The 27,050-nt window shown below is 42.9% G+C and overlaps 1 protein-coding gene across 2 annotated transcripts; it reads right to left on the minus strand.

The window, feature by feature from the left end:
* Positions 1 to 26,142, minus strand: ZNF318 (zinc finger protein 318; the record flags this gene model as incomplete). Of its 2 annotated transcripts, none has more annotated exons than XM_079713732.1 (10): positions 1 to 4,422; positions 4,714 to 4,832; positions 5,749 to 5,848; positions 6,307 to 6,510; positions 10,792 to 11,096; positions 12,944 to 13,043; positions 14,821 to 16,266; positions 17,494 to 18,133; positions 23,102 to 23,253; positions 25,681 to 26,142. In XM_079713732.1, 10 exons carry the CDS (start codon positions 26,140 to 26,142, stop codon positions 1,102 to 1,104), a joined length of 6,849 nt encoding a protein of 2,282 aa, XP_079569858.1. In that variant the 3' UTR covers positions 1 to 1,101. The 2 variants fall into 2 exon arrangements, with proteins under 2 accessions (XP_079569858.1, XP_079569859.1); XM_079713733.1 differs by lacking the exon at positions 1 to 4,422 and adding an exon at positions 6,100 to 6,197 and having other exon boundaries at positions 4,813 to 4,832.
* Between the last annotated feature and the right edge of the window lie 908 nt (positions 26,143 to 27,050).

Genomic DNA, 27,050 nt, shown 5'->3' on the forward strand with positions numbered 1-27,050 from the left:
TGAGATTAATGCATTTATTCCAAGTAATTAACACATTAAAAATAAAGTTAAACTTGTCCAAGCCACTCATAAATCTTTAATCTTTTGAACAAAATGTACAACCCAAAACATCACACTATGGTGGAAATAACTTGGGAAAGGGAGAGGCAGAGGAAGGAATACATGAGTGTGGGAACAGAGAATGAGTCCAATCCCAAAGCAAGTTTCAGATCTTCTACCTCTATAGAACAGAAATGGCTGCTAAACAATTTCACACAAAGTGCCAGTGGATCACAATACAGTGAACAAAGGCCATTTTGAAAATAAAACTGACCCAAAAAGCATATCTGCTCCTGGCACCGAGGCATGAATAAGCCTTACCGATTTGTCGTCTTCCAAAAGTGAGCCTGCTAGATTTTCTTCCACGTTTACTGAGGCCATTTCCAAACAGGTTTGTGGATTAGCAGGACCATCTCAAGCAAAGGCAACAGAATGAGGGAAGTGTGGGGGGTTGACATGCCACAAGGAAGTAAACAGTAAACAAAAGAGCTACTCACGCTGCATTTCAAACAATGTTAAGGCAGGCACATCCAAATGGAAGCCTAAGAGATGAACAATCCTTCCTTCAGCAGTAGTTTTCCATTTCAGCAGGTTTTCTTGTGTTTCTCCCAGAGATCCATCAGCTGCCCAAGAAATTGGGTGGGAATACAACACAGCAATTGGAGAAGTCAGCTCTGTCTCCCTCCTCCCCCACATTCCAGAAATGGCAGAGTCAAAGCCAAAATACAATCAAAGCACACTATATGGTGAGCCAGATAGACATTTGATTTTAATGACAAAGTAGAAGAAAATAAATTGGCAAAAATAATAATAATATTAACAGAAAATACTTTTTTACAGATATGTATAGAAATTATGATTGATTTGTCTGGTATCTTAATGAAAACAGAAAAAAGGAAAGGAGGTAAATTTTTTAGCTTCCATGAACATTTACTCTAAGATGCTGACTGCATCTCTTGGTGTACGTTCCAGATGAGATAGCCAACTAGTCCTGGATCATCTGGGCACCTGATTTCTAGAAGCCAATTTGATTCATCCACAAGTAGCTCTGAATTTATATTCTCAGTTGTGAACACTGGATTCTGTGTGGTCCTGGATGTCATCAACTGCAGCTTCTTGTGCAGCTATTTCCTGAGGGACTGTATTGCCTCCAACTACCTGATCCCTTGTATGGGACCCTGAAGCCATAGATTTTACCATATTCAAAGGGCTGTCATTGTACTCATCTACTTGAGGAATTGCTACCTCCGTGAGGGATGCATTCGGTATTTCTAACTGTAGTGGTCCCATCTCCAGGGAACTACACTCAGGAGGGTCACTTGGCTCAGAGAGAGGAGAACATATCTTCTCTTTTTGAACTCCAGATGTCCGTGTGACAAAGTCAACAAGGTCCGGAAGGCAAGGAGATGGCCCAAGGCCTAAAGGATTAATTGTTTCTGATTCCAATCTGAGTGAATCTTGTTTCTTTAACTGAGAAGTTTCTTCTATTTCCTCAGGCATCATTCCTCCTGCTAACAGGTCAAGGGCCTGGTGTGTTCCCTCTAGGCTCCCCAAGCCAAGGCCAACATTTTCTATAGAAAGTCCAGTTTTCAAAATGTTAGGGGTGATCCTCCCAGTTCCGGGATTAGATGAGTTTTGTTCACCCTCTGCTCCGAAGTTAAGCACCAGGGTTTTGGGAGAATCTAATGGAAACTCAGAAAAGGATGGTATTGGTTCAAAGTCAGTGAGAGTGGAGGGATTACTTCCTATAGGTGACATAGAATTTTCTTCACGTACTTTCTGAGACAGGGCAGTTGCAGATCTATGTGCTGGGTCTACCCGAGTATTGCAGAAATCAACACCTATATCCCCCAGGTTCCCCAGGGCAGCAAGCTCTTCTACTTTTAAGTTCGTAACTTCAAAGTTTTCTAAGGCCTTGCTTTCTATTGTCACTGTTAGTTCTGGATGGACATCTCGAAGATCCAGGGCTTCTGCTTTGGGTTCCTCTGGGCTCTCCCAGGTCTCTGGCTTCTTGTTCTCATCCCAAACAGTCAGTTCATAGATCATTTTACCCTGAAACTCTTTTGATCTTTCTCTCTTCAGTTTAAGGCTTCTGTACCTAGAGGCTCTAGAAGCTGATCCTGGAGCTGAATTTTCTAGCCACTCCTCACTAGCAGTTGAAACTCCTTGCTCCTGTTCACTATCTTTCAAACATATATCTGATCTGGCTGGGGACTGAAGAAGCAATTCTGGGGCAGAAGTTTTCACAGGTGTATCTTGTGGGTTCTGGAGTAAAGATCTAGCTTCTGACGGAAATGAGTCTATTTTTGCCTTTGTGGAAGAGAGCACCTGTGCGTTCAATTCAGTCACTACTTTACTTTGAGTTTTACTTCCTGTTATCAATTTCTTGAACTGTTTAGCCTTTTTGTCAGTCATTTGCATGTTGGGCTGTTCTACTTCTCCTTCCCACATGTATCTGTTCCCATGGTTCAAATCAGAATCCTCTACACTGTTGGGCCCAACATTGGTATCTGTTCCCTCTCCCACAGTCCTCTCAGAGAGCTTCGCTCCCCCTTCTTTTAGTTCAGCGCTTGTCTCTACTTCACTTTTTCCACAATCCTTAGATTGGTGGAGCTCTTGGCTTTCCTCATCCTGGTTACTAGATTCCACAAGGTGGGTTTCTAACAGCTTCTGAGATTCCATGGTATGACAGTGTACATGTGACACCTCAGGGGCTGGCTTGACATCTGGTGGCCCAGGGTCTCCCAGGTCAAGTTCAATTTTCCCCTCTGGAGATACATCCCTATTAGCATCACTCTGGAAGGAACTAGAAGTCCACATGGCCAAAGTCTCTGTCTTTGGGGTAATAGTTTCATAAGGCCTGTTTTGGCACAACCTTGTCAGAGGCTGTAAGAAGCCATAGCTGCTGCCTCTGCTTTTTGAGTCTACATTTTCTACAACCGACCATTTCCCTAGGGACACCAGAGGTTTTGAAATGGGCTTTTCAGGGCTGCTGACTAAAGGAGCAGAGACCAAATTTCTATCTGGAGGCAACTCCTCTTGGGATGCACTGCTGTTCAAAGTAGAAGTGGAAGAGGTGTCTGAACTTTCAGCTCTATTTTCCCCATTAGCCAATGGACCACCACTCAGCTTAGTCTCAGGGGCCCCTTTTCCACCACTACTGTAGAATATGTCATACAGATCCTTAGCATTGGCTGTGGCTAAGCATGAATTTCGCTTTTCCAACTTTTTGGCTTGTTCACTGAACACACTTGAGAGGGGAGGTGGAGGACGCACTAACACAGAGAATAGGGTCTGGTCCCGGTCACTCTCACTCACCCCAGGAGCCGTCTCATCAGAAGGAATGGCAGCTGGCTGTGCTGAGGCCATGATGGCTACCGGTAATACTGGGTTCAAAATGTTAGGACCCAGGAAGCCAGGGCTGACAGTGTGAGATATAGTTGGGTTTGATTTTACTGGAGCCAAAATAGCATTTGCTTGAGCAGGAGATGGGGCAGCTGGATGAGGTATAACTGGGGGTGGTGGAGGTGGCGGTGGAGGTGGCGGTGGTGGAGGTGGTAGCATTTGTTCAGGTACATGTGATGGCTCATTCTTTTCAGCCAGCACCATTTTTTCCTCTGGAGACCCTTTTAGAATCACCTCTTCCCCTCCAAATGCTTTAGAGATGATGTCGGGAGGCAAGAGGAGATCAGCTGAAGACTCTTTAACCACTGGCAGAGGCTTAGCAGTGGTTCCAGAGGACTTGATGGATAGAAAGGTGTTAAGAGGAGCTGGCTTGCTTACTGTGGCTGAACCTGACTTGCGGAGGACTGTGGATGGGATAGGCAGGTTGGGTCGGATCTTAGTCTGGGTCGAAGTTGTCACTACAGGCATCCAAGGGCTGGTATGTGCAACAACAGTTTTCCCAGAGAGTTTGATTTTGATGGGCTTTGCCTTCCCAGCTTCAGCTCTGCCATCCTCTTTGTCCTTACTATTTTCCACAATCTCTTCTTTGGGAATACTTGGGGCCACTGAACTCTTTTCCTCCTCTTTTTCTGGCTTCTTCCAGCTGAATTTCCCAAAAGAGGAAGATGTTGGTGGTTCTTTCTTTACTTCTTCTTTTAACTGGAGTTTGATGCTAGCCTTCCTTTTATTTTCAGCCTTTTCAGGGGAGTTCCCACCTTCAGAAACTCGGTCCTCTAATTCCTCAGACACCCTGTCATCCTCCTTTACTTCCTTCATGATCTTTGCCTTTTTTTCTTTCTTCTCTTCCTTTGGTTTCTCACTGAGTTTGCGCTTTAGCTCACTCTGCCGTCGCCGTTCTGTCTCTAGGACCACAGCCAAGCCAGCTTGGCGGTCCAGATTCCGCCGTTCCTCATACAATGGGTTTTCAACCACATATTTCTAGGAAGAGAAAAGATAAAGGCTCAATAACTGGTCAAAATACTGTAAGAGAGAAAAGTTGGCCCTACCACTGTTAGAATTCATTTAGTGGAAATCCTCAGAGTCACCTTCCTCAAGGATAAATGGTTCTCTCAGGTCAGCACTGCTTACTTACTAGGATTGAGGAGAACGTCCCAGTGATTATACGGAATTTGAAATATTAATGACTTTTTCTGGCTCTGAGTTTGTTTGCAACATCAAAAGGATTACTGCAGAAAGTAGGAAACTCCATAGGCTACTACAAAGACCAACCTTATATTTCTCATTGTGTTGATAACCCTTCACATGTTGCTCTCCCGAAATTGGATCCCCCAAGAATTCCTCACAGAGCTGGCAGTAATATCCAGTGATGGGAATCAGAAACTCAGAGCCTGGAAGAAGTGGAAGAAAGTCAAGAAAATAAGTCATTTCTACCCAAGATGACAGCAACCAAAGGAAATCCCACTTCCCTTTTGTAGTAAAATGGTTAATGGTATAGAGGACCTTACTCACTTTCAAGTCAGAAGGAGCATTTAGATGAATCCCAGTGGTATGTCTTCCCAACTTAAAGCTTGAACTCAGGACCTCTACCCCTTCTACGTTTTGGGAACACTAACTGGTTAATTCAGGAGTTTTCTGTGCCAGACTCAATTCTGTTGCTGATTCTCCTCAAACTCCAACAAGCACTAAGCATCTTAGGAGATTTAAAAATTATACTCCCAAATAGCCCAGTATTATTGGTATGAGGATCTCTCATGTTGGTATTAATTACTTAAGAATCTATCTTCTACAGATGTAAAGGATGTAGCAGCACTGACTACTTATAAAGGTAAGAAATTAAGAAGTTTAAAGACAAAGAAACTTTCTATTTCTCAACTTAGCCCCTAATAACAACTATTCAAAAATATTTTATAGTTCTTAGTTGAAAAGGCAGTCATATTGCACCTCTGACTGTTCCTTTTTACCTAGATTTCAAATAAATAAGATTTTGGTGCATAAGCCAGTGACGAAGAAAGCCGTACTTTAGTCTATATGGTGCCAAAGCAAGCACAAAGAAAGTTATATTTTTGAGTGGTATGTGTATGTTTAACATCTGTTAGATTTTTAGCCATATGGGTAGAGATCATTGTCTTATAGCTCTCTTTATTTCTTTAGGAACTAGTTTTGCACATAGAAGGCAATCTTACAGCTTTGTGAGAAGTAATAGTTATGTCTCACTCTATGCTGCTTCCTTGTACCTTAGTTCAGGGATACCTCTTCCCTGACTGAATGTAAGGAAACCACAGAAAAGGCAGGGAGGAAACACACCTTTTGCAGGAACAGTTATCTTGTCAGTGCGCTTTACAGCATCTTGCTTGGCTTCACTCTGGGTCTTTGAAGCCCAAGGTCTGTTGTAGGGATCCAGGGTCTATTTGCAAGAGGCAGAGGTGCTCACACACAGCACTAAAAACTCAATGACCCACTTCTCTCTCTTTTTCTCCCCCACACCAGGGGGACAAGAAGCCCCCAGCTACCCACCCCCACCCACTCTGCCAACTGTTTAAACGGAAATCACCTGTGGAAAAGGTAAACATATGTTAGAGCAAATACTAGCAATGGATAAAATGAAACAAATAATCAGGTACTCAAGGAATCAAAAGAGGCAGAAGCCTCACTTACACTTGTCATGGTGTTTAGTTACAGGCAGGTCCCCTGGACTGAGCCCTGGGGATGGTGTCTCCTTTGTTGGTATCTCTTGGCTCTTCAGATTGGGGCTCCTGCCCATATGAGAATGTTTCATTTTCCAGCTTCATAATGCAGATGGGGGTATAGGAGTTTGAGGGGAAGGAGGGCAAGAATGGAAATGACAGAGGGCAGGATACCTACCTGTGTGTGCTTCTTATTGTGCATATGAGTGAAGAAATCAAACATGGTCCCACAGATGGTGTTGCAGTCTTTGCACCAGTGATTGCCAGCATCATAATACTCATAGGTAGCAATGGGCTGATCAGACTGCTTAGCAGCTGGCTGGGGACTCTCGGCAGGCTTGGGGCTCTTAGTATGGGAATTCTCATTGTTTACCTTTGATTCCTAGAGGGGGAAAAACCTGCACTAAGAAGGAATTCAAAGTAGTCTAGATCTGTCTTCTCTCAGAAAAAGCAAATAGCCTACCACAATAACAGAAATAGGACCATATGACCATATTTCCAGTGCCTAAAGCTGCATAAACTAGGAAAAACCCCATGAGAAATCTTCCTGCAAGGCTCAAACAGAACTAATTAGATTCCACAGTGCCATGTCATCGTGGAGAACATAATGGCAATATATTTACTTATATATCCTAAAATATCTAGAAGAACACTGAAGATTATGGAAACACTGGTTGCCTCTGGGAAGGGGTAATACAGAACAGGAATGGATAGGAGTCTTTTATCGTATACCCTTTGGTAGATGTTAAATGTGCTACCTATGCAATTAAATACATTAAATTTATCAATTGTAATGACAACTAGGGAGGGAAGAAAAATGGAAAAGGTAATTGACAGATTAAGCAAGTGCAAAAAATAGATGATAGTGAACTCTCTTATCACAGAAACATCCTGATATAGATAACTAGAGAGCAAGGCTGGCATAGACAAAGGGGATAGTCATCTATGTGGGATGACTTAAAAGGATCTGGGCAAGATATTTCTAACTGCCTAAAGTATCATCATTAGAATTTAACACCTTTGAGTTAACATGAATCCTCTTTTAAAACATATCGACTCCCCAACATCAAGTTATCAATAATAAATACTTTAAGGCTTCTCCGGTGACACAGTGGTTAAGAGTCTGCCTGTCAGTAGAGGGGACATGGGTTCGAGCCCTGGTCCAGGAGGATCTCACGTGCCGCGGAGCAGCTAGGCCGGTGCGCCACAGCTGCTGAGCCTGCGCTCTAGAGCCTGTGAGCCACAACTACTGGGACTTGTGTGCTGCAACTACTGAAGCCCACACGTCTAGGGCCCGTGCGCCGCAATAAGAGAAGCCACCGCAATAAGAAGCCCGCACACCTCAACTAGAGAAGGCCCGCGCATAGCAACAAAGACCCAACGCAGCCAAAAAATAAATAAATTAATAAATAAATTTAAAAAATACTTTAATGTGAAATCATTTGTCAGCAAGCTGGGAATAAGATGATTCAGGAAATGAGAATTTTGGATAACATTGGGGAGTGGGGCACAGACAAGAGATAAATTTTGGAACACAGAGAAGGTAAGTATGAATGAGGTTCCACAGTAGACAAGATCAGGGAACTGGGCACCCTGAATACTGGCTGGTAGGGAGAGGAAGACAATATGCAGAAAGGGAAACAATTAAGACTCCAAAGATAATCTTTCCCTATTAGAGTCCTATTCAAGAGTCATTAAAGAGATCACACCCAGCAGGTAAGGGATGGGCACATGCATACACTGCTGGTGAGTACTAACTGGCACCATCTTTCCAGAAGATAACCTAGGAATACATATTACATACCTCAAAATTCTTTATACCCTTGACCCAGCAATTCTACTCCTTGACATTTACCCTTAGGAAATTACGTCAAACTACAGGTGATTTGGTTGGTTAAATAAATTTTGGTATCCATACAACAACAAAAATAAGGTTACTAAAAATGATATTATAAAAGTCTATTTATTGACATGGAAAGATGTTCATGATAGACTAGGAAAGTAAGTAACAAAATACATCTGAATAATCAATACAGATATGTAAATAGGCACAGAATGTCAAATGTCACCTTATCCAAAAGACTTTCCCTAACTACTCTATATCCCTTATCCTGTTTTCTTTTTTTAGGCACTTGTCATTACCTAACCTGCACTTGTTTACTTACTGACTATCTTCTCCCATTTCATTAGAATAGGACCTTGTCTATATAGTTCCCTGCTATACTTCCCATATCTAGAACAGTGTCTGGCACTTTTTTTGAGATCAAGAAATATTTGTTAAATGAACGAACGGAAGAAGGGAATTTGGAATAATAAACACCAAGGTATTAGTAACAATTGTGTCTAGGTGAACGGAACTGTGGAATTGTGTGTATGTGTTTATTTTTATGAAATGACCTATTCAAGAGAAAGAAAATCTCAAACCAACTATGCATTTTAAAAAGAGGCAAAGAAAGAAGAAATACCAAGGACAGGTAGGAAACAGAGCTTGTAGAGAGAATACTCCTTACTGCTGAAATGAAAATCCAATTGCAACATATCCTTGTTAGCTTCAGAGAGCATGAAGGCTCACTCAAGTCAAGATGATAGATTATCATGGGGTTGGTGCATAAATGGAACTCCAAACAATGTGTAAGTCAGCTACACAGGGTCGAAACTTTCAAGCTCTTCTCCCATCAAAGGCCCTGAACTCAGTGATCCTGATATAAGAATACAGTCTTACCTGGTTGAGAAAGAGAACTCTCCCAGGAAGACAAGAAAAAATTAGAGCTTGGTTGACAGAGAATACAGCATATCTTCTTCTCTAACCCCCAACATTAACTGACCATCTACTATGTACTAGATATACCAGATACCATGGGACACACAAAAATAAATAAGTTATATTCTGTTATTCTCAAGAAGCTCTCATTTAGTGGAAGACACAGGCATGAGAACAGGCATGATCTTAATCATGTTTTCAATAAGACAGAATGAAATAAATCTTATAAAGAAACAAAATAATATACTATGGGAGTGCTAAAAAAGGGCTGACTCAATCTGTATGGAATTTAGGAATTCTTCACGGAGGTGGTAGTATTCAAGTTGGACCTTAGTGGATGAGTAGGGTTGGGAGACAGGCTAAGAGGATTATTAATGCAAAATTAGAGAGGCACAATAGCATAATGCACATCTGGAAAAGTGCAAGCATTCTAAGGTGGCAGGAGTATAAAGTGTAGTGTCATATTTCTTGAGCACCACCCATTTGCCACGTGCCAGGCACTGAGCTATGTACTGGGGACTATATAGGAGAATGAGACAGATATGGTCCCTGATCCCTTGAACCTTAAAATCTAATTGGGGAACACATGTAATTATATAATTACAACTGCCATAAATGCTAAGAAGGAAAATGTCAGGTATTATGATAGTGTATATCAGGCAAATTTAACAACCTGGAAAATGAAGGGAGTCAGGGAAATAAGTTAATCTGCGATCTGAAGATGAATATGAGTTAGTTAGAAGACAGGATAAGAAGAGTGGGTTTCACATGGTAACCAGAAGGAGGAGAAGACACAAAGACATTAATGATGAAACATTTAAGGAATGAAAATGCCAGTAACGAAATTACAGAGAGTAAAGGAAAAAAGAGGCGTGAAGTGAGGCTGAAGAGGTAGGCAAGGAAGTATCTCAATCACCAGCTGAATATGGAGAAAGAATTAAGAGTGTAGCAGCACAAGCAAGAACTGAAGGTGGCTTGAACGTGGATGGCAATAGAGATGATGAGATGAATGGAACTGAGATTTACTTTGGAGGGAAAATTGGCAGATCTGTAACTGACTTGGTGTGTGGAGCAGTTTGCGGGGAGGAAGCACTAAGCATGCTCTTCAGGTTGTTGGCATAAAAACTGTTGGATAGTAGTATCATTCACTGAGATGGGTAACAACAGAGGAAGAAAAGGTTAGAGGGAGGTTGAGCACAATCTTAGTTTACTTTAGGATATATTGATTTTGAGATGTTTATGAGACAATGAAGTGGAAATAGTGAGCAGTCTGTTGGACACTCAGATTTGAACCTTAGAAGAATCACCTGAGCTAGAATATAAAACTGAAAGTTGTCAGTATGGTATTTCAGCATAGGACTGAATGAAATGACCTAGGGAGAAAGCAGAATTCTAGAGAATTAGGCTAGAACTGAGCCCTGAAGAACTAAAATATTTAAAGATCAGGAGATTAAACAGGAGCAACCAGCATATAGGAGGAAAAGAAATGTGATAGGAGCCAAGGGAAGAAAACATTTTTTTAGGGGACAGTGGTTCCCTATATCAAATACTGATTTGAGAACTGAATCTGAGGCTGTACAACATAGTGGTGACCTTGTTGCTAAACATGAACCTACAAAATGGCATTACAAGTTATGAGAAAACTAGAAGCCAAACTGGAGTGAGTTAAGGAGTAAATGCTAGAACTAGAAAATGGAGGGCCCAGGATTCTACTTTGTGGGCAATGGGGAACTGCGAAAATTCTGAAGAATACCATGATCTGAACTATGTTTTACAAAGATAACTCTAGCAAGAGTAAGAACAGATTGGAAAAGGATGCTAAGAAAATGGTCAGTTAGAAGGCGTCTTTAGGAGTCCATGGAAATAAAAGATACAATAAAAATGGAAAAGTTGAGTTGTTACCTTGCTGTTGGAAAAGGAGTTTGAGGATGATGACACTTTTTCTGGGCTCCTGGATTTTTCTGCTTTCCCAGTCTTCTCTGTAGGCTCCCTACTGTCATTTGAAGACTTCTGAGATTTATCCAAAATGTTAATTCCCAAGATCTGAGCCACTTTGTCCAGTTCAGACTGCTTTTTTTCTGCCTCTTCTGCCTCTTGTCGAAGTTCTGCAATGTCCTTCATAATGTTATCCTGAAGCCGACTCACCTCTACCAGGAGTGGGTCTTTGTGACCATCCTTCTCCCTTCGTTTCTTACGCAGCATTTCCCCTGAGTAGTCAAATGTCAACAGAAAGAAGCACAAGGAAAGTTAACAAGTCATTTTTCAGTCATAAGTACTAATTCTCAAGACTTTATGGTCACAAAATCTTTCTCCATAAAACATTCTAAAAGCAGGTGAGACTTGCCTTCCACATGGGCTGGTTTAGTTGAAGCTCCTATGGAGGTAAAGTGATTGAGTGATTACATTATTTCTTATGTAAGGGTTATTAACTAAGGATCTATGGATAGGTTTCAGGGAGGCACTGCATGAATCCCTAAAAGGGTATATACAAGTTTGTGTGCATGTGTGACTATGAATCCTGTGGCTGTCCTCTTCAGAGAACTAAAGAATTATTCAGAGAGCAAAAAACATTCAGTCACATATTTGACTTTATCTGATTTAAGGACCCTTCACCAACACCTCCACTGAGTTTTAGGTTTTGCCTCAAGCTCACCTAATGTTATTTCCTATTCCAAACTGCAGGTCCTCATGAATTAATCCTCACAGGATTAATCACTAAGTTTCTCATCCCTAAACAGCCCAAACCCAAACAGAAGAAATTATATATTCTCCCACTCTCTACTCTTCCATGCTATCACCAAGCTGTAATATAGAAGCCTTGCTATGTTCTTAGTGTGTATGTGAATTCCTAAAAGCATAGATGAAGAGGTGGAATCAATAGAGGCATCATGGAGCATATTTTTGTGCCAAAAAGGAAGTACTCAAAAAATGATGGACACAGGAGTCAACTTAAAGGGGGTCTTACTGACCAAATCTGGGGCAATTTGTGCATGAAGATATATAATAATAGTGAAATATTATAACCTATTAAGAATCCATGAGTTCATACTGTTACAAATGGACAGATAAATGGGGGAGGATGTGTGGGTGGAAAGCTCCTCCTCATAGTAGAAAGCCAACTAATTAACGAAGATGGAATAATGAAATCAGAAAATTACTATTTAACAACCATCATAATAATAACTGATTTGGACAAGGATCATCAATGAATGCTAAAACTAGTGGGCCAAAATTTGAGGAGTAACTGAATATTTACATAGTCTCAAAGTATCTTCCCTATAAGATACTTATTAACTGAAAAGGGTAAAATAGTAACCTTACAGTGGAGAAACTTGGCAGACGCCACCTTAACCAAATGATCAAAGTTGACAACACCAGTATGGGACAAATCAACACCTGATACGAACTTAACATCACTTCTGTGATGTTCCTGCCAAAAATGCATAACCTGAATTTAATCATAAGGACACATCAGACAAACCAAAATTAAAGGACATTCTACAAAATATGTAACCTCTTTTGGAGACTCGGGAACTACTACAGATTAAAGGAGACTAAAAGAACATGACAACTGAATGCAATGTGTAATCTTTCATTTTCTTTTGCTTCAGGACATCATTGGGACAACTGATGAAATATGAGTAAGATCAGTAGACTAGTATATTACTGTTAATTTTCTAATTTTGATAAGCATACTATGGTTATGCAAGGGAATTCTTTGTTATTAGAAGACACACACTTAAGTGTTTAGGAGTAAAGGAATACAAATCTACAACTTACTCTTAAACAGTTCAGGAAAAATTATATACACATATGCACAAACACAATTGAGAGAGAAAAATGGATAGGGCAAATACAGTAAAATGCTAATAATCATGGAACCTGAGAATTCTTTACACTATTAATGCAACTTTTCTATAAGTCTAATTAGATCAAAAATTGTTTGAAAGTGAAGCTTCAGTGTCAATGAACCTGTCTGAGAATCCCCAAAGCTCTCCATTTGGGTCTCCTACTAAAGTTACAAAAGGCAGTCATGCAAAGAAGTGTCTGATACCTTGTTGTTTATGAAGCCGCTCCAACTCGGTCCTGAGATAGTACATCTTCTTCTGGCGAGCTTCCCGGTCACTCTTCAGCTTTTCCCTCTCTTCAATAACCTGCAAAGTACAAAATGGTAAGAGATCCTTTAGCCTCCAACATCCCTTTTCTATTGTACTTTTTCATACACCTTCACACTAAATATCTGAATGCAAGAATCCAAATGTCTGCACACAGAGACTCTGACTTTATAGTGAAGGTGATATTTCATTCCAATCCAAGTGCCAGAATAGAATTATCCTTTCCAGAACTGTACTGACTGGAAAGTACTTTTTTCGTACAGAAAGTACTACACTATTAGATAGTAGTTCTGAGCCCAAAAGGAGCCATCAAGAAGGGAACTAACATGTGTTACGGATGAAGCACTGTGTTAGCTGCATTACATATATCATCTTATTTAGTCATGATATTATCTGTTTCACAGTAAGAAGACTGAGTTTGCAAGACTAAGTAACATATCAAAAGATCGTATAGTAAGATGATTTAAAATCCATATACGCATGCCCTAAAGCCCCTGATCTTGCAACTGTATTACTATCACCTAATGGAAAAACAGATATGGCTTGTCCATATAAGGAGCTCACGTGAAAAATCTGTGTATTGTCAGCCCTGACTTAAGTACTAGGTTTTTAAACGTAAAGGGAAAGCACTAGTCTCCAGACAGTGTCTCTGCAGTCTTAGGTTTTGTTGTATGGAACGTATCTTCCTCTTTCCCAAAAGGCTTAAAAAAAAAAACCAAAAGACTGAAGTTCAGGGCACCCAAGTACCATGGAAAATTAAGAGGTGTTTTTTGTCTTCTCAAGGATTAGCTAAATTTCTGTTCAACTGGAAAAAAAAATGAGATTAGGCCTACAATTTTGCCTTTTCTACTTTTCTCCTCAGGTCTTAATTATTTTATTAGCAAACCAAATTTACATATATTACAATTTTATCATCCTTAGGTCACCTTGTTTAACAAAATGACTTTTTAGTTATTAAGGACGTGTAAAATCAACAGTATTAATTTTTCTATTCGAAATTCTTCTAATTTTATTAGCAAACCAAATTTACACATATTACAATTTTATCATCCTTAGGTCACCTTGTTTAACAAAATGAGTTTTTAGTTATTAAGGACCTGTAAAATTAACAGTACATATTAATTTTTCTATTCAAAATTCTTCTATGCTGTATTCCTCATCCCTACACAATTTTTACCTACTGCTCTAAAGCATCTAGAATTATTGTATCTTTACCCCAGCCACTGCTCCCTTTCTATAACCTGGGAACCCGATGAACAGTATAAAAACTACTTTAAAAAAAAAAAGTATAAAAACTACTTTTGACACTATAAAAACTACTTTAAAAAAAAAGTATCAAAAAATATTATTATTCCTGGACTCTAAGTTAAACCAGAATAAGCAAAGCTTATTTCTTGGTTTAATTACCAAGCAACAACTAGTTATTAAGTTTTTAAACCCCAGAATCACTACAGGAAAAAGATCCAAAACTCACTGGGATGAAACATAGATTTCCTGATTTCTCTTTCACCCAGCCCAATTTTGGTTCCTCTCTCCCTGATGAGGTCATATTAAAGACTTCAAGGTTCCCAGCTCCTACCCATAGGGTCCTAAGGCTGATAATTCAGATAGAGAAATAAACTTAGAAGTCTAGCAATCACAGTGGGACCTACGGCCAGACTTTAGTCCAAATGAGAAAACATAAAAGAAAAAATTATGGTAAGACAGCAGTCTCTAAAGACTGCCTTGGGCCTTGCAAATTTTCAGCTCCCTCTAAGACAAAAATTTATGTTAAAATAGAAGATTCAGGCACAGGATGCCCAAAGCTAATATTCACCTTCTGTTTCTGGGAAGCACGGTTCTTCTCATCAGAGATCTTCTCCGGATTATATCTTATGAGTGATGGGATGGACACATGGACAGGCATTTGGGCAGGAGGAATTGAGCCCAGCACTGACTCCTCCTGCTTGGGCTCATCAGGAGTCACAGTGGGGATCACACGGAGATTGGGACGGCTACGGGTAGCTTGTTTGGTAACTGGCATTATCCTGTGTGGTTCAGGTACAGGGTGGTTTGAAGGTTGGGAGGCAGGGTACATGGGCCACCTTGAGGCTGCATATGCCATGTAGTGCCTATAGGCATCAAAGGAAGCAGAGGGAATGGCAGGTCCCTGGTAGTTTGGAGGTATCCGAGCTGCAGCAAACTGAGAGGCCCTTGGCATATGAAACTGAGATAAAGAAGCAGGGTGTGGAAGTCTAATTGGGGCAGATGGGGCTGATGGCAACATGCACCTGACTGCAACAGATGACTGAAACCCACTGCCAACCACCTCAGGTCCTGCAATATGACCCATTGGATGGTCAGACTTTAGGAACGGGGGGCTGTTTTTTGTGAGCAGGTAAGGATCCACAGGGGAGACTGGGTGTGGATGGGATACCTCTGGGGAGTGGGTATTGCTATGGTGTGCCTCTCCACTCTCCAGTCTGTGAGGATCTGCAGAGTGCCGATCAGCTGAGAAACGGCGGTCAACTGAGGGACAGCGGTCTGCTGAAAAGTGCCGGTCAACAGAGGAACGGCGGTCAGCAGAGGAACGTGATGGCTTCTTGCCATGAAGTCGTTCCTGGGTGCGTGCAGCCAGTTTACTAATCTCTGCTACTCCAATATCCAGCCCTATGGTCTTGAGCAAGTCATGAATCTTTGCATATTCTGGACTGGTCTCTTCTATTGATTCTAGCTTTACAGCTGGAGCTGAAGAGGGTAGGGAGCTTCCCTTCTGCCTCATAACTTCACTTTCAGAGCCCCCAAGGGGCTTTGGTGGAGATTCTGCCTTTAAATCCTCTTCTTCATCCCCATAGAGAAATTTCTCCTCATCCTCAATGTCAGGGAAGCTACGTCGCCTCTTTTCCTGTGTACTGGTAGAATCTGCTAACATGCTCAGAATGCAGGAGAAACCACTGCCATCCTGGCTAGCTCTCTCATGAGGAAGCAAGAAGTCTGTGTGTCGCTCTGGTCCCTCAGCCTTCATATCCAATTTTTCCTTGTGGCACAAAAAACTTCCAAACTTCTCTCTGAGGGGACTGCTGTCTTTGGGTATCCCAGGGAGGGGGCCCCATTGGTAGAGGTTGCCCTGAGATTCCTTCAGGGTAGTCTCTACCATAGTTCCCTTGTTGTTTTCAACCTCTGAGGCAAAAGCAGCAATAGCACCACTTAGTGGAAGAGATGAGTGTCCAGAGTAAAGGGAGTGATCCTGGCTGGAGCTGGTACTGCTGGAAAAACTCTCAAGCTGCAAAGACAAACATAACTGAATTAGCCTCTATGTAGAATCTTAGAAAAGTAGTAATTGAGATAAATACATAAATACTTTGTTCTTCTTGAATTAATAGGGAAAAGATAAATGTGGATGAAAGGGAGGTCCTTAGCCAGGTTCAAGATTTGGGTTCCCGTTTCTACAGATGGTTCTGCTGTAGCAGGGGGAAACAGAAAAGAAGGCAGATTGAGTCTTCATTTTTGCCCATTTGTTGTAGTCTTTATCAAGGAATTTGAATTCAAAAGGACTTTAGAGATACCCTAGCTTACTTACTTTCTTTTTTATGGATCCCCGAAAGAAAAAAACATAAAAGCAGAGCTACTTTGGTTGAAGTAGGGTCAGGAAACTCTGTTAACCCTAACTGATCGCCTTCCCTTACTTCCCCAAGTGCCCTCAGGCACTTCTTCAGAAACATTTAGCTCCTAAAAGGACAGGTAAAAACAAGTTCTCATGCCTGACCATCTTTTTGTTTGTTTGTTTTTGCGGTACGCTGGCCTCTCACTGTTGTGGCCTCTCCCATTGCGGAGCACAGGCTCCAGACGCGCAGGCTCAGCGGCCATGGCTCACAGGCCTAGCCGCTCCGCGGGATGTGGGATCTTCCCGGACCGGGACACAAACCCGTGTTCCCTGCATTGGCAGGCAGATTCCCAACCACTGCGCCACGAGGGAAGCCCTGACCATCTTTTCATAAGTGAGAAAAAAATATCAAGGTCCAGAATGGTTAGGTGACTTATTTAAAAATCACACAGCAAGTTGGTGGTAGAGACGGGTCCAGAATCAGAATCATCTGATTTCTGGTCTACTGTCCTACCACTCATACATTTGTTCTTCTCTTTAAAGAGAGATGAGGAAAATTCAGATCAGCTCCTCCCTTTGCTCTTCAAGCTTCATTTCCAAGAAACCCATATTCAAAGATCCTAAAGGACTATCCAATTTAGAGGCGGAAAAAAAAAACTTTAATAGATACTCTCCAAAATGTCTGTTTAGAAAGCCTAATACATGACAATAGAAGCCCTCTATTGTTGCATTATGAAGCCTATAGTTTCCTTTGGAGAGTCCTGGAAGGTACGGCTCATAGGCATAACAATGTTGGTCCAACACATATTCCAAAGATACCTTAGGGACACAGCCCCCAGGAAAGTAACTAGGCTTTAAAATATTACAGGGACTAGCAATAGACCCTAGAAGAAATGCAGCATAGACCTGCATGGAAGGTTCCATGTCCACCTCAATCCGCTTTTTCAGAATTGACTTCTTGGGCATCACAGATACTTCCTCTGGCCGATGTAAAGAATATCCTGGCTCCGATGCTGTTAGGACACCTGACAATCCAGGGATCGGACAGCCAGTGCCACCACCATCAACTCCCACCAGTTCCTGACTCAAGCTCCTACTTCGTTCCTCCTCTTCCTCTCGTTTTCGCCTGGCAAGGTCCAGCTCTCGAAACTCAGGGTCTAAAAACCTAGGACTCGGGCTCCGTCTACGCTGTCGATAGTTGCGGGCCCCCGATGTAAAACTTGGATGATCACCTCCCATGCTGTGTATCTTCTCTGTGTCATCATAACGGGGCCGTTTGGCCTCCCGGCTCCTTTCCTCAGGTCGTATAGAGTAGGAGCCTTTGAGTTTGTCTCTATTCCGTTCTGTTCCCCGCAACAGTTCATCATGACAACTGACATGGGGACTATAATCAGATCGATGCAGGAAAGTTTCTCTTGCTCGGTAGTCCTCATCAAGTTGTCCCAAGAAGGGACTGAGAGGTGCCTCCTCCCGGGAAATATATCGTTCAAGACCTCGAGAGCACTGGGAACTTCGAGTGAAGACAGAATCATCAGTCAGGTCATCCCTGAGAAAAGAGACAAGCATCACTGAATATAATGGACTTGGAAAGAGCAAGACCGGACAAGGCTAAGAGACTGACATCTGGCAAGGGGGCCGTAGAATGCTTAGAACAAAAGACAATAATCATGAAGTCCAAGAACAAATCTATGTATATACATGGAATACTTCTTCTCCCTTTCCCCAGGGCACAAGCAGCTGTAGCCTCTAACCAAAGATACTACTAATGTATCTAGACAGAATTCTTAAGCTAATCTCTTTGATTAGACTTTGCGGATGCATAGTATCATGCTAGGGTCTGGGAGATGCAAAAACACTACTACCAGACTACAAAGAGACATGGGTTACCCAACTTCACACTAGCTAAATTCTAGCTCTTTGCTACTAAAATTGCGGTCTGAATCAGCAACATCAGTATTACCCAGGAACTTTTTAGAAATGCAGGTTCTCAGGTTCCACTCAGGCCTACTGAATCAGAATCTGCATTTTAACAAGCCTTCCAGGTGATCTGTATGTACTTTAAAATTTGAGAAATACCAGTTCAGATCAATGATTTTCAAGCTGTGTTCCACAGAGATTCTGAAGAGTGCTCAGGAGCTGCCTAAAGGAAGGAGGTTAAGAGCCTGCATGGCTCTGGGCCTTCCACCTCACTGAAATCATACTGGTCCCAACTTTACCTGTTTATATAATAAAATTCTATATAATATTTCCTTTGGGGAAAAAGAGTTTCACTGTGGGGAAAAAATGTTTTTTAACCATTGATCTCTCCAATTGGCATGATTTTCTCATAAGTTTTAGAAGGTTCTCCAAGGCTTTGTTTTGCTGGCTCATATATTAAAAACCATAACACTCCCTCACAGCCTGTTGTGTTACCCTCTTTCCTGCCTTGCCTGGATATTCACAAGCACTCTGCTCATCTTCGGCCCAGAAAAAGAGTATGTGATGGTTTATCTCACTATACATTTTTATTTTATAGAAATAAAAAGGTCTTAGACTTTCATGGCATGAAGGTAAAAATACAGGATGGGACATCTGTCCTTTTAGCGCACATCTCTATATCACATACAATATCCTAATCTTTTGGGGCACTATGGTCAGTTTCTATTGCCCCCTAAAAGCTTCTGACTTAAATCACAGATAGAAATAAAGATCCCCTAGCACTTTAAGCATACCACTTTGAAAAACTTACATGTCACTCACATTTCAGAGTGAATTACTGTTCAGAGGATGGTAATTATTGCTGTCTTCTACATGCTAGTAGCTACTTCTGTTTTTTTGTGAGTTTTGAGAAATGACTTTTCTTTGTTGTTGTTTTTTTTTTATAGTTGTTTTCCTATTTCTGGGACTAAGTAGAACATCAAAGAGTTGCTTTTTCTCATTCGCCAGCCCAGCCTTTGTTCAGTTTTAGACCTGGGTAACAGCTATAAATAACTTTATGAAAGACTATAAAGGATAAACTTTATCACCTCCTCTATAAGCATGCTACCTATGGGAATTGAGGTTCCTGTTATTCACCTCCTCCCTAAGAATTTGGGGAATTCTGAGGTCCCAATGTACTATGAAATAATAGGAAAGAATGAGAATGACCAAGGATGATCTCTGAAATCAAACATAACTAGAGTAAAACATTTTACTCTGTAGGTTTGTCAGCCACGAAGACATCTATTTCCAGGGAGGAACATCCATGAGTTGAGTCACTCCACTGCCAAAACACCATCTACCATACATAGTCTCTGATCACATTAGTGTAGAGGAAAATCACAGGCTCCATGGGTAGTGGAAAGTTCACCCATGCTCCCACATTCTGCTCCTCACCAGAACTATTACATGTCTCCACCAAGCAACATACTAGCCCAAGATCTAATCCAACATTAAATATCAAGAAGCTAGACATAATGAAATGGCTCTCAGAAAGACTCACTCTAAACTTGCAATCTCCAGCAAAAGGAGTCAAAAAACAATGAAAGAAGGAATAGAAACAGTTAAAAGAATGAGCTATCATGTAAATACAGGCAGAAATCAGGTTGATTAGAAGCTCACGTCCTCCTTCCCCAGTTCTCTCAAAGGATAAGAGAGAGAACTGGCTGCAATAAAAGTAAGTCCTAAAAAGGGCCCCGATCCCCTGCAGTTCAGAATAGTCCACAGACAAACTCTCTCTGAAAGCTTTGGTTAAGTCCAACTCTTTTCTAAAATAAAATTTACTTAAAAAATTGATTGTTCAATGTAAGGATGGGTACATGCAGGCTCAGTGTACTATTCTACTTTTTCTGTGTTTACAAATTCCATTAAACAAATTAAAAAAACATATAATATACATCCACATAAGTTTGTACACCAATGTTCATAGCAGCATTATTCATAACAGCTAAAAAGTAGAAACAACTAAATTGTTATCCATCCATCACTGATGAATAAACAAAACACATACAATGAAATTATTATCAGCAATAAAAAAGGAATGACGCACTGTTATAGGAAAAAACGTGAATGAATCTTGAAAACATTATGTTAAGTGAAAGAAGCCAGTCACCAAAGGACCACACGTTGTATGATTCTATTTCTATGAAATGGCCAGAATACGTAAATCTATAGAGATAAAAAGTGGATTAGTAATAGGCTTGGGGCGGGCGGTGAGACTAATAGCTAAGGATAAGGTAATAAAAATATAATTGATCATAGTGGTAGATGTACAACTCTATGAATATACTAAAAGTCACTGAACTGTACACTCTAAATGAGTGAATTGTATGGTACATGAATTATGGCTAAATAAAGCTGCTTAAAATGTATACAAGGAAAAAAAAAGGTCCTCCAGAACCCAAACTTCCCATTATTTTCCTCTGCTGAATCCCCAAAATGCCTGAAGAAAGTTGTTTGCTTCTGTCTGTTCCCTGAGGCAAATCAGAGGGAAAAAATTCTACTCCCTCAACCTACGTCAGGGCAAGGAGGAACTAGGAGATGAGAATTCCATGAAAGGAACGTATAATGTGCATAGTACTTTGATAAACAAGGGAAATCAACCTCACATCCACAAGTTTTTAGAAGCTAAGAGTCTTCATACAACATGTTCACGTTCCCTTTTCAGAGTAAGTTACAATCGTACACACAGAGCTGCCATGGTGAGGAGACTGACAACCCTTGATTTGGCTATAACCCAAACCAGGTATTAAAATTTAACAAATTCAATATGGGAAGAGAAAGAATACAGGGTCTCAGGAAAAAAATAAACACACACCTACATACAAAGGATGGAAATGGCTCATTTCATTAACTGAACACTGGACTCACAGTCAAGAAGACATCTTGAGAATGCCAACATTCCTATGGCCTGGTTTTAGCTGACAGTAATTATCCACACAAACTATATTGAGCAAGAGTGCTGGGGGCAAAAAGTCTAAAGAATGGCCTGGGACCTCCTTTTAGAATCTTAATCTCACTTTCTCTAAAATAAATTTGTCTCTCTGAAACAATATTCGTGAAAGAAGTTTACTACCTCAAACATCCTAAGAGGAAATTTTTAATTTTTATAACTTAAACAGACAATTGGCTATCTGAAGCACACATGCATAACAAAGTTTATGGAAAAGTGAGGTGATACCCCGGAACTAACAAGAGGAAATGCTAAAGTTACCTCAAAACCTCAGCAAGGAAGGAAGAGAATCACACGATGCACCACCTACTCAATCATCTCCCAAAATAGAAGCAGCCAGAAATGCAAGGGCTGTTGCCTCAATTAATAGTCACACACCTTGAAACTCAGAAGTTTCACTGTTATATGACTGTCCCGCCTTGCTTCACTACATTGAATAGCCACTGAAGCTTTGAAGTAAATATTACCAAAGGGCAGCAGTGGTCCTCAGATTTCCTGCCCAGCTGTCCCCAACCTGCCCGCCTATACTCTGTGCACTACTGCATGGACAATCTCAGTTTGAAAGAACATTATATTGATTTATTGCTACTGCTAAACATTTGTGAAAACTCCTAGTGTACTAGGCAGAGACCATTAATAGACATGGTTCTCAGCTCTCAGAAAGAGTGCCTTCCCTGTACTCCCATCCTTACTCTTTTATGAGGTGAAAAACACCTAATGTGATTATTTACTTCCCAGATATACCTAAGTTCCTAGTACCTGAGATCTATATTTAATACTATGGAGTATTAAATGCCCTTCCTCAGCCCTCAGTGGTTGTAAAGTAATAACTAAAATTAAACATTTTAGGGACTTCCCTGGAGGTCCAGTGGTTAAGACTCTGCGCTTCCAATGCAAGGGGCATGGGTTCGATCCTTGGTCAGGGAAACTAAGATCCCACATGCCACACGACGTGGCCAAGAAGATATATAAAAGAAAACACACATTTTAAAAGATCTCTCTTTCTATTAATGCGTATATGTTTCATATATATATATATATATATATATATATGACATGAATTCAGCTAAGCCTTTTCTTTTTAATTAATTAATTAATTAATTTTTGGCTGCGTTGGGTCTTCGTTGCTGTGTGTGGGTTTTCTCCGGTTGCGTTGACGGGGGGCTGCTCTTTGTTGCGGTGTGCAGGCTTCTCACTGCAGTGGCTTCTCTTGTTGCGGAGCAGGGCTCTAGGCGCACAGACTTCAGCAGTTGCAGCATGTGGGCTCAGTAGCTGTGGCTCGTGGGCTCTAGAGCACAGGCTCAGTCACTGTGGCGCACGGGCTTAGTTGCTCCGCAGCATGTGGGATCTTCCCGGATCAGGGCTCGAACCTGTGTCCCCTGCATTGGTAGGCGGATTCTTAACCACTGCACCACCAGGGAAGTCGTACATAATTCTTTCAGAGTCTACCCCACTGAGAAAGCCTTTTCCAATGTTATACTTTGTACTGGATGCAGGGTATAACTTCAGTGCTGTCACCACCCTTTCAAATACATCATTCAGAAAACAGCAACATTTCTAACTTCAAGCACTACTATGGTGTGCCCTGTCTCCAATGAAGCCTACCTGTCCACATCCTCCAGATTATCCACTGGTGACCCCAGTCGATCACTAAGCCGCCGCCGTTCTGGTATGCCAACACAGAAGTGGTCATTGCCAACAGTGATCCTTAAGCTCTGTTCCAAAGAAGAGTCAGAACGCAGACCAGGAGAGCGTCTCTACAAAAGTAAAAAATAACAAAATAGTCAATAAGGTCAAGATATCTCTACATTCAAAAATGTTCTCCTCCCTAGTCACAAAGTTGTGGTCCTACAAGGTGTGAAATGGCTACAGTAAGATTCTACTCCAAAAATAAAGGACTTTAAAAAAATTATCATTTTTCTTAGATGAAAGTCCATGCTTCCAACCCTCCTAATCGGTGACCTCTTATTCTTTAATTTCCTGGTACCAGGCATGGGGCTAGAGGAGTGAATTAAGCCTGCTGCCAGAACCTATACATTTCCAGTAAAGGAGGCAAGCCAAAAACAGGTTTAAAAGTACTTCTGATAGCAGTATAAAGTGCTATAAAGTCATTAAAACACAATAACATGAAAGAGATTGGGGAAAAGGAGCTATTTCAGATAAGCTGGTTAGAGAAGGCTTTCTGAGGTGATACTATTTAATTTGAAGCCTGAATGATGAGATGTCAGCCTTGCAAAGAACAGGTGGAAGATGTTTCAGGCAAAAAGAACATGCTCTGTAATGAGCTTAGCATGTTTTGGGCAACAGAAAGGTGGCCAGTGTGACTGCAGCAAAGTGATAGGAGAAGATAGTCAGAAGCCAGTTAGGGAACTTGGATTTTATTCCTAGTGTAACAAGCCACAGAAGGGTTTCAAGCAGGGGAGTGATATGATCTAACTACATTACTTCCTCCAGATGTTCACATTGTTCATAACCCTCATCTTCTTCAGGTCCTTATTAAAAAGTCACCTTCCCAGAAGGCCTTCTCTGGCTACCCTATCAAAAATTATAACTCCCTTCTGTTTTCTTTTTCTCTTAGCACTTAATCATATTTAACACGCCAAGACTTTTTACTTCTCTATCTTATTTATTATCCAACTCCTGCTGTTACAATATAAGTTCTATGAGGGCAGGGGTTTTTGACAGGTTTGTTCAGTATTGTATCCCCAGGGCCCAGAACAGCATGGTAAATGTTCAATAAATAATTCTCAAATGTATAAAATGAAGGTCTTTAAAAATCATTTTGATTGCTGGGTACAGAAAAAACTGGATGGTAACAAGAGTGTAAAGGAGCCTAATGCAAGAGGTAATAGGGTTTAGACTAGAGTGATGGCAGTAGGACAGTTTGGAGGATGTATTTTGGAGGTAGAGCTGACAGGTTAGATAGATGAAGTTATTCTTACGGATTGGGAGAAGGGAGATGATCACTGTTTCTGGCTGAGCAATGGGTGATGTCATTTACTGAGACAGAAGAGACTGGAGCAAATAGGTTTTGCGTTGGAGAAGAAAGGGGAGGTTATACAAACTAGTAGTTTTCTGTCTTCCTTACTTTCTCTGTAGTAACTAACATTCAGACTATACATGCTTAGCTATGAAAATCTTAACATAGTGACAAGTCAACTCATCTATGACCAGAGTACCCAGATACTGTTAGAAAGCCACTCAGTAAGACAGAAACTTTGTCACAGGGTGGTTTTTTTTTTTTTTTTTTTAAGATTGGTGAACTGATAATAAAAACAAATTCCAAAACACCAGATTCTGCCAGGAGGCTCTACTAGCAAGGTGGTTATGGTGAGAAGTCAATATTACGTCTAAACTAAACTTAACCTCATGCTCTGTCCCTTTAGCAGGGAAACATAACAGTTAAAATCAGGGTGTTGGGAACCAGGTAGAGATGAACTGAATCACACTCCACCACTTCTTAGCTGCGTGGCCTTGATCAAGTTACTTACACCTCTCTGAGTTCCTCAGTTGTTAGATACGGAGGAACCCTCACCTCAAACGGTCGTTAATGTTCAAAGAAAAGGTGTAAAGTGAAGGGCTAAGCATCATTCCTGCCACATAACTAGGTAAGTGGCAGCAGCTATTACAATGACTGTGGGTACCCACACTTCGATTTCGGAGACGCAGCACTAACTTAGAGAGCTAACAGTTTACACTCTCGGTGCCTACCCTGGAACTGTGTAAGCCACCCTAACTCGCCACAAAGACATTTCAGCCATTCCAAGATCCAGAGCGCAGCTCAGGTCTAGGGGGATACAAAACCATGGAACTCTGAGGACACCAACTATTGAAAAAGTACCAGGCACACGGCTTGGAGGAGATTCCCCTTGCCCCGGCAAACTTTTCCACACCTCACCTAGAGTGAGAGAATCAACCTATTGCCAGCAAACGCAGCACTGCCTCCCGACCCGGCGCCCGGACGCGTCCCGAGTCCGTTATTGTGCAAATGAAGCTCCAGGGGCTGACCGGGAACCTCCTGGTTTGGGCGTCGCTGAGGAGGCCGGGGGGCATGGATGGCCTTCGATGTGGGGACCCCGGCCTGGAGGCCTCGGGTCGCCCGGGCTGAGGGCGTTTCTGGAAGCGGGAACCCCGGGCGAGAGGACTGCAGTAGGAAGGGAGTCCGGGTCGAGGGGTGGGATTACCCGGCTGCCGCTGTCGCCTGGATGGTCTCCGCGGCCGTCCCGGGCGAAGTCGGCGCGAGACTCCCCCCGGCTGCTCCCTCGGAAACCGGCCGAGCCCGGCGGGAAGAGTCGTCGGCCCCGCGGCGGCGGCGGAGACGGGGAGCCGCGACGGGCCCGCGGCGGGGACGGGGAGAGGCGACGACCCCGCGGCGGGGACGGCGAGGCCCGGCGGCCGCGGGGCGGAGATGGGGAGCCGCGGCGACCCCGCGGAGGGGACGGCGAGGCCCGGCGGCCGCGGTGCCCTGAGGGCGAGCGGGGTCGGCGAGCCGGCGTCCGCGACGAGGAGGAGCCGGAGGACGGCGGCGAGGTGCGGCGAGACGGGCCTGAGGAGGAGCCGGAGCTGCGGCCGGTGCGCGGGCCGCCCCCGCCGCTCTCTTTAGGCCGGTGCGAAGAGACGGAGGAGCGGGCGCCGCTGCGGTACATGGCTCCGGCAGCCGCGGCCACGGCGGCAGCTCCGACCGGGGGCGCCCTGGACGAGGGCCCCCAGCGCGCCGCCGCAGCTGCAGCCCGAGCCGCCACGGCCGCCTCGCACCGCCCCCGCACCCAGAGCAGCCCCCTCCCCTCCGCCCCGCGGCGCCCCTGGGGCCCGGCCAAGCGCGCCTCCGCGGCCGCGGCTGGCTGTTGGAGGGCGCGAGCACGCGCCCGACACACCCCCCCCCGCCCTCCGGGGCTCCCCGCTCCTCCACTCAGGGAGCGGCCACAGGAGCCAGAAGTGGGGAGGAGCACGGAGGGCGGCGCGGGGCTGGGCGAGGGAAGGCGCGGGAAAGCGCGCGACCTGCTCTCCTCACGCTCCGCCTCCAAGCCGGCAAGATGGCGGCCGCCGAGCCGCCCACTTCCCCTCCCCCGGCGACCACGTGACCCCGATAGCTCCGCGCCGGTTGGGCCTGGCGGAAGGGAAGGGATTAGCGGGAGTGGAGCCGGGTCTTCCGGGGATGCTCCAGGCCTTGGGACGCTGCTGGCTTCGAGGGGGCGGAAGCATCTGTGCCTTTTCCCTACCCCCAACCGTATTAATTTACGTGGGGACAATAAATGGTTATAAATGATGGGAATATAAATAACCCGCAAAGCGTTAGGTTATGTTGGAAGTTACGCACCCCGGCAAGAGCGACCAAAGAAGTCCCGGATCCCATAGAAGCCGCATGACGGCCAACAGTTAGCTTACTTTCCCGTTTGCCTGTTTTCTTAGAGGTTGAAATTGAGGATGGGGAAGTGCGGAATGGGGGCGGATTCGGGAGCGAGAATCCAACTCAAAGCAGGCATCCGAGTAGAATTGTCGCTGTCTAACCCAGAATACTTACGGGGAAGGTCACTCACCGCTAGGGGTCCACATC

This window comes from Hyperoodon ampullatus, assembly GCF_949752795.1.
Source record: "Hyperoodon ampullatus genome assembly, chromosome: 10".
NCBI lineage: Eukaryota > Metazoa > Chordata > Mammalia > Artiodactyla > Ziphiidae > Hyperoodon > Hyperoodon ampullatus.